Source organism: Vicia villosa, linkage group LG2 (assembly GCF_029867415.1).
Source record: "Vicia villosa cultivar HV-30 ecotype Madison, WI linkage group LG2, Vvil1.0, whole genome shotgun sequence".
Lineage (NCBI taxonomy): Eukaryota > Viridiplantae > Streptophyta > Magnoliopsida > Fabales > Fabaceae > Vicia > Vicia villosa.
Genome location: NC_081181.1, coordinates 208391651 through 208400768, shown reverse-complemented (window position 1 = coordinate 208400768; position 9118 = coordinate 208391651). Strand labels below are relative to the sequence as shown.

Genomic DNA, 9118 nt, shown 5'->3' with positions numbered 1-9118 from the left:
TGAAAAAAAAAAAATAAAAAAAAAAAGGCCCTAGAACTATGGCGCCAAATGGTTTGGCTTCTAGGGCAAAACCCTAGACTTATGAGCCATTCCATTTGGCGCATGCAATGGGAATTTTAGGGCAAGCCATTTCATTTGGCGCATGCACCCAAAATAAACACCTATGCGCCATTTCATTTGGCGCATTCAGTGTTCTGGTATGCCAAACCTAGACAGATTGGTAAATACCCCGAAAACATGGTTTTTTTCGTATTTTTTTTATGAAACCTGGATATTTAAATTTTTTTTTCACATATTACTCAATAGTCAATACACTGTCTTAATAACAATCAATGCATGTAAGCCTTTTTTAATTTATTTGATTTTTACATTTTTACACTATTTGATTGATTACATGTAAAAATTATAATTAACTTAATTGAGTCGGTATGTTTTTTTTTATAAGTAATGGAATTAATCAAAACAAATAGCACAAGAGCTATTCACGTGATTACAACGATTATGATAAGCTCAAGAAATTCAAAGGACTTGAAATTATGATTAATTTTATCTAACAAAATTAATAATATGTTCAATATAAATTATAATAAATGATCTATTCAAGTGAATTAACAATATTTTTGTTAAGTAATTAACCGGGTGTCATATATATATATATATATATATATATATATATATATATATATATATATATATATATATATATATATATATATATATATATATATATATATATATATATATATATATATATATATATAAAATATTTGTACTTCAAAAATAAATTATTAACACATACTCTACATCTTTGTTAGAACAAGATTTGTTCTGATCAATATTCTATGTTTTGATGATAACATTATATATGAACTTTGTATAAGACAATGTGGTACTCTAATCCTTTGCATTTTCCATTTCAGGAAATACATAAAGAGTATGCACAATTCAGCACTCAGAAGCACTGACTCGGAAGGTTCTGGATGGCTACATCTGAACATGCTCTGGCAAGACATCAGAAGATGGTCAAGCAGAATCAGAACATGAATTATGAAGCATCAGAAGAACATGAAGTCAGAAGCAGAAGCACTGAAGTTCTGAACGGTATCACGCTCAAGCTCTTCAAAGTCAGAAGACAAGAAGATGCTCTACACCAAGCTGTTGACTCTGAAATTCAAAAGTTGTTATCTACAAATCTGAGTTCAGAAGCAAGTACAAGATGACAAGCTATTAAGTCTAATCTCTGACTGACAAAAGGAACGTTAGAAGCTACAAAAGGCAATGTCAGTAAAAGCAGCAAAAGCATGACTCGAGGTAGTTGACAAAAGTGTGAAACATTAAATGCAAAGTTGTACTATTCACGCAAAGTATTAAATGCAACCCAACAGTTATCTTCTCTCAACGCCTATATATAGAAGTTCTGATCAGAAGCAGCGATAAAAACACTTGTGCAAAATACTGAAACGCTGTCAAAATCAAATCTCACAAACTTCATCTTCAACCTCACAAACTCTTGTAATATTTAGTGAGTGTTAAGCTTAGAACTTAAGAGAAATATCACTGTTGTGATTACAGCTTTATAAGAAGCAATCTTACTCTTGTAAATATTATTTTACATTGTTTGTAAAAGGTTCCTAGAGTGATCAAGTTGTGATCAGTAGACTCTAGAAGACTTAGAAGTTTTCTAAGTGGTGATTTCTTAGAGTGATCAAGTTGTGATCTGTATACTCTAGAAGACTTAGAAGTTTTCTAAGTGGATAACCATTATAATCAGTTGGATTAGTGGATTAAATCCCTAGTTGAGGTAAATCACTCTAAGGGGGTGGACTGGAGTAGTTTCGTTAACAACGAACCAGGATAAAGATAATTGTGTTAATTGTTTTTATCTTACAAGTTTTTGAAGTCACACTTATTCAAACCCCCCCTTTCTAAGTGTTTTTCTATCCTTCAATCTTAACCATTAATTCTTTTTTATCTAATGACTAGAAATAATAAGTAATTAAATATGGAGAGAGAAAATTATTACTTATTATTTTTAACTAATAAATTGAGAATAATTAATGGTCGGAATTTAGAGTAAATGTTAATAATTTACCCTTGGAGTAAGAATATTCCTCTTCATATATATATATATATATATATATATATATATATATATATATATATATATATATATATATATATATATATATATATATATATATATATATATATATATATATATATGAGGAGGGATCAAATTACACCCGAAGAGTTACACCACGAGTTACACTCGTTCAATAACTCCATCTCGAATTAATATTTTTTAAATTCAACCGTTGGATTGAAACATAATATCATATAAATCATACCTATAAAGTTTGGGCTTAATCTATAATGATTTACTATGTCATCAAGATATCCAAAGATTAACATCAAAATGAGCTTTCATATAACGTTAATTTTAATGTAATTCAATGACATAGTAAATCATTATAGATTAAGCTCAAACTTTATAGGTATGATCTATATGATATTATGTTTCAATCCAACGGTTGAATTTATAAAATATTAATTCGGGATGTAGTTATTGAACGAGTGTAACTCGTGGTGTAACTCTTCGGGTGTAATTTGATCCCTCCTATATATATATATATATATATATATATATATATATATATATATATATATATATATATATATATATATATATATATATATATATATATATATATATATATATATATATATATATATATATATATATATATATGAAGACATATCATATAAGAATGGTATTTTATGTGAAAACATGAGAATTAATCTAAACCATTAGATTTTAAAATAAATGATAGAGATTATGTGTCTATCTTTTTTTCTCTCTCTTCCATCATTAATATACACATTAATATATTAACATTCTCTCTCTTGATGAATCCAATAGTTAATATTTGTTCCTCTCACTTGATATGTTTCAATATATATATATATATATATATATATATATATATATATATATATATATATATATATATATATATATATATATATATATATATATATATATATATATATATATATATATATATATATATATAGGGGGCGACTCAAGTGAGAACACTTGGTTATTAAGAGAAATGAGAACAATGAATCACGACCATTAAATTTTGATTTGTTGACTTTAATGGACTAGATTAGTTTCTCTTTCTATGATCCTTACTATTTATTTTAAATCAACATAGAAAGAGAAATCAATCTAGTTCATTAAAATTAACAAATCAAAATTTAATGATCGTGATTCATTATTCTCATTTCTCATAACAACTAAATATTCTCACTTGAGTCGTCCCCATATATATATATATATATATATATATATATATATATATATATATATATATATATATATATATATATACGGAATGATATATTTACTCCAACAGTAAGTTATTATAACTTACTCGACATCTTGACCATTAATTCTTATTAATCTAATGGTTAAAAAATAAGTAATATTTTTCTCTCTCCATATTTAATTATTTATTATTTTTAATTATTAGATTGATAAGAATTAATAGTCAAGATGTGGAGTAAGTTATAACAACATATTCTTTGAGTAAATATATTCCTCCTATATAAATGATGATGATGATGAAATTGTTTTACTAATTGTATAAGAGATTATAACCATTTAAATTTTGTAATGGTTCTCAGATTCTAGATAAAATTTTCAAAGAGTTTTTTGATTGGTTTTATTTTAGATTATTCTTTCTTGAAAATAGAAGAATGTTTCTTTAAAGTTATGTTTGGATACTTAAAAAATAACGGAGCGGAGCGGGATAGAACTGAGTAGAATGAAATAAATATGTCATTTATTATTTGGATACATTATGATGGAATAGAGTAATTTTATCATTCCGCCTAAGTTGGAGGATAGAAAAAATGATGGAAAGTGATGGAATGGGATGAAATGCATTCCATCCGTTTCCGCTCCATTCCATCCTTTTTAATCAATCCAAACGATGAAACATAACTATATTCCATTTCATTTCGCTTCATTCTATTGTATTCCATCAATTCAAACATACGTTAAGTGTAATGTTAGATCTCATCTTTTCAAGTATTTTGCCATGTTTATTAGGGTTAATCCTTGAAGAGTGAAGACTTGACACCCTCTTGTCAATTTCATTTCTAACACGTTTGATTCTGAACTAACAAATTATTAGTATGTTTGGTATGGTTGTCCTTAACAGTACTATCATAAATTTGATCCACATTTTTTATTTTTTCTTTCAAAATAATGTATATTAAAGTATCAAAAAAATATTGTTTGTAACCCTCAAAGTAAAGAAGCTATTGGCGTTATGAATCTATGTTTTATAAGAATTGTAAAGATTCCAAGTCCCAGCCATATTAGATTTTGTCTAGCTCATTCTTACAAAATTGATATGTAAGATGAGGAGTGTCACTTTATATAAAAAAAATTGAACTCTATCTTTAATCAATGTGGAACTTGAGTTTTTCCTAATACACCCATAATTCCCAACATTATTGGGCTTGATGCGTGAATATAAATAGTGGGTGGCTCAATTGTATCAACTTTTATATTTCATTCATGAGATGGTAGCAGTCCTCGGTATGATGTCCCTTGGCTCTATATATAATTTACAACAAACACAATATGTTAATTATGCATAAAGAACTGGAGATAGTTCTACAGAGATGGAGTGGAAGGATGGTTGGTAAGCCTCAGTATATTTTGTGGAATAAGTTGATGAGACTTAGACCTGATTTGAAGCAACTGACCTCTACAATCACTGAAGGTGTCAAACAGATCCAGATTGCTAGACAACACTTGGAGCAAGCAGAGAGTTTGTTGGCTACTGATCTCTTCAATCAGAGCTATATAAATGAAGTGCAACACTAGACTAATGAGATTATCCATGCCACTGAATTAGAGGAACAGATTTTACAACAGAAAGCAAAAGGCACCTGGCTGCAGCTAGGGGATGGGAACAATTTGTATTTTCATGTTATTGTTAAAGGGAAAAATAAGCAGATTGGGATACAACAATTGGAGGATAGTCAGGGACATCTTCTCACTGAGCACAAAGAGATAGAAGTTGAGGTTTTGCACTTCTACCAGGGGCTTGTGGGAAAGGCTGCCTCAAACTTAAAGCATGTAGATATTGTAGCCCTCGGAAATGGGAAGCAATTGGAAGAGGAATACAAGCAGGATCTTATAAAGAAGGTTACAGATAAGGAGATATGGGAGGCTCTGAAAGGAGTGGGGGATAATAAGGCACCAGGTTGTGATTGATACTCTGCAAAGTTCTTCAAAGCAACTTGGAGTACCATTAAGGATGATGTATGTGCTGCTGTTAGGGACTTCTTTGAGCATAAGAGGTTGCACCCTGCATTTAATTGTGCCCTGGTAACTCTGATACATAAGTCCCCTGAAGCTAAAACCATGAAGAATTTGAGGCCTATTGCATGTTGTACCATAGTGTACAAGATAATTTCAAAGATCCTCACTAATAGGCTGAGTCAATGTATTGGAACTGTTATCCATGAAAGTCAATCAGCTTTCATCCCAGGTAAAGTCATTCATGACAATATTATCATTGCTCATGAATTACTTAGAGGTTATGGTAGAAGGCATATCTCCCATAGATGCACAATTCAAATGGATATCCAAAAAGCTTACGATACCGTTGAGTGGACAACTTTAGAGGATATTATGAGAGAATTGAATTTTCTCCCTACTTTTGTTGATTGGATCATGATCTGTATCAAATCTGTCTCTTATAAATATGTTATTAATGGTGTACCTAGCCCTAGCTTACAAGCAAAAAGAGGTTTGAGACAGGGTGATCCTATCTCACCTCTTTTGTTTATTTTGGTAATGGAGTACTTGCATAGGAGTTTAAAGAAGTTGCAACATATACCACATTTCAAGTTTCATCCCAAATGCAAGAAGATGGGTATTACTCATATCTGTTTTGCTGATGACCTAATGTTGTTTACCCGAGGGGATGTTCCTTCTGTGCAAATCATGATGAATGAATTCCACTTGTTTTCTGAAGCTACTGGACTGTGTGCTAGTCTGCCCAAGTGCAAGGTGTATTATGGTGGCATTCCTGAACATGTTCAACAGCAAATCCTAAATGTCACTGGTTTCTCTGCTGGCACCATCCCTTTCAAATACTTGGGTGTACCCTTGTCCAGCAGAAAACTAACTATCCATCATTGCATACCCCTTATGGATCGGATTTTGAGTAAGATAAGGCATTGGACAGCTAAACTCCTTAGTTATGCTGGTAGGTGTCAGTTGATTAAGAGTGTTTTGTTTGGAGTCACTTCTTACTGGATGAATGTTTTCCCAATGCCAAAAGCTGTTATCAAACATATTGAAGCCATTTGTAGGGCTTTTCTGTGGAAGGGTACAACTGACTTGTGTAGGAAAGCTCTGGTGGCCTGGGATTTTGTATGCAATTCTAAGGTGACTGGGGGTTTAAGCATCACTTCCCTAAAGGAATGGAACACTGCAACTATGGGGAAATTGTTTTGGAACATTCAAGCCAAGGAAGATAAAATTTGGGTTAAGTGGGTGCATATGTACTATTTGAAAAGGCAGAGTGCGGTTGACTGGCAGTACAAGAACTGCTCCTGGATCATTGCTAATATTTTTAAGTGTAGGGACAAAGTGATGAACACTGAAGCATGGACAACTGCAGTTAATGCTGGGAGGTACAAAACTGTTGCAATATACCGGGAGTTGCGTGGTGAACAAGTCAAGGTGGAATGGCATCATATTCTGACAAGGAACTTCGCGAGACCTCGATCCAGATTTGTTCTATGGCTCAGCCTATTAGGAAGACTAAATACAAAAGATATGCTTCTTAAATTTGGCACTGTAACTGACCCAAAATGTATTTTCTATGATGGAAAAGAGGATATCCAACATCTGTTTTTCGAATGTAATATGCCTAATGATACTTGGAGAATGATTTTTGATGAGACTGGGCTATGATAGAAGGCCGTGTAGTTGGTCAACAGAGAAAAGCTGGATTATGAGGGAAACCAAAAGAAAAGGATGGCGTAGGGATCTATTAAAAATAGCTGCTGCTGAATGTGTATATGGCATTTGGAGACATCGCAACGAAGTGATTTTTAGGCATGCTCCCATAAATCCACAAATATGGAAGGTGATACTTTATGAGATTTTTGTTAGGGGTGGTATGAATAGGAGAATTAGGAGGCATATAGACATCGATACCTTGTATATTTCTCCTTAAGGATTGAGGATGCATAGTGCATCACCTGGATCTTCGGATCGGTTGTATTAACTGTTTTTAGTAATAATAATATCTTTATTCCAAAAAAAATTATGCATAAAGAACATAAAAAACAACTAACATTGTGCTTCAAAAGCTAAAATTAATATTTACATCAAACACAATATGTTTAAGTCAAAGTAATATTCACATCATTATATACATAAAATAAGTCATTAGCACATCTCAATAAATCAAATAGCAGGACCCTTAAGCATATTGTGGATATACGCCCAACGCTTATGAAGATCGACCAAGTCCTCAATGGGGAATGGGTTTCGTTGTTAAACATCTACATATGGAAGAGCACAAAAGTAAATATCATGCATGATAATAATTCAATAGTCAACATATATATTAATAAATGTAAACATATTATGACATATATAGCTTATTCCATGAATGAACAATGCCGGTAAGGATAATGCTTAACATGTGTTTCATGACATAATACCCAGACTCGTATTTCCAGGGTTGTTTCCTCGTCTACAAATGAATGTAACCACATGTGAATATAACCATACATGAATGTAAATGAAAGAAACGGGTAATTGAGCCACTTACTTTAGGAAAGATCCATGAGGACTTTCTTCTAACATTATTCATCATATTCACTTGCTCCACAACACTGTACATTGAATATGAATTAAACATATTACATGCTAAACTACTTACAATATCAAAGAAAATGAATGTAACATACACTTACGAATTAATAATCTCTTTCATTTTCTCGTCAAGTGGATCATGCAAAGAACATAATACAATTATCGTATTCGTCCTAAATGATATTATAATCAATTGTCAATGACCATGAAACAAACGTGAGCATAAATGTTATTAGTATTTGCTAAACCAAAACTAAATATAGAATACATAAACATCAATTAAAAAAATACATACGAACAGAGAAATGGTGCGAAGTAACATTCTTTTCCTCCCTCATTTAACTGTTTTTTCAAGTAATCTCGAATGTCTCTTGGTTGATTAAACTCCCATCGAATAAAAATCGGATCCAAGATTCCATAAATACTGGATTTATTTAACTCTATACAAACATGATAAATGTACCTAAATGGTTAAAGAAAATGAATAAATTAATTGAGGAAATACAAAAAATGTGTTCTATAATGACACGTATATTCAACTATATACTTACGTGCACCAAACTTGCAATATCCCTACATCCAGCCACTTATATCCACCGAGAAAATCCCTTACATCGTCCAAACTTTAATAGAATAACTCCACATATGGACAATTTTCTAGCGGGAGAGGTTGCGAAACATTTATCACCACAATAGTCGTATATAACATGGTGATTTCATTTGAGTTAGGATCCAATAACTCATTGCGGTAGCAAGATGGGGGGAGGGGCTGAACAATTACGTACTTCCTTTAGTAGAAGCACGACGTACAACACTTCTACTTGGAGTTTGATCATGATCATCATCATCATCATCAACAACATAACATTGATCTTCATTTGTACGTTGTTCGAGTTTTTCACTTAATTTTCTACATAATAATATTCAATTAGAACAAAAATAAGCACAATATGTATCATACATTTTCGATAAAACACTAAAATCTCAAGTAAAGCACATACCGAATATAACTCTTAAAACTTTTCCATATCTTTCTCCCTTTTTTCCCTCTCCTCGTCTAACATCCTCCTTTGTTCCTCTAATTGCTTCTCAAAATTTTCAATCTTTTGTTTTTGTGCATTCAATTCCGAGCTTTTGATACTTTTTTTAGACCCAAAGAATAACCTTAAGCCGACACCTTCTCCCACACTATTGACA

The 9118-nt window shown here is 31.5% G+C and overlaps 1 protein-coding gene across 1 annotated transcript; it reads left to right on the top strand.

Annotated features, from left to right (window-relative positions):
- The first annotated feature begins 4666 nt into the window (after positions 1 to 4666).
- Positions 4667 to 5296, top strand: LOC131651189 (uncharacterized). Its single transcript, XM_058920857.1, has 2 exons — positions 4667 to 4847; positions 4935 to 5296. Exons 1-2 carry the CDS (start codon positions 4667 to 4669, stop codon positions 5294 to 5296), a joined length of 543 nt encoding a protein of 180 aa, XP_058776840.1.
- Positions 5297 to 9118: the final 3822 nt, after the last annotated feature.

Bases quoted from the DNA above. Each gene is read 5' to 3' on its own strand.
- LOC131651189 (XM_058920857.1), top strand. From the start codon at position 4,667: ATGCATAAAGAACTGGAGATAGTTCTACAGAGATGGAGTGGAAGGATG. The intron at 4,848-4,934 runs GTTTGTTGGCTA...CCACTGAATTAG, and splicing joins ACACTTGGAGCAAGCAGAGA to AGGAACAGATTTTACAACAG.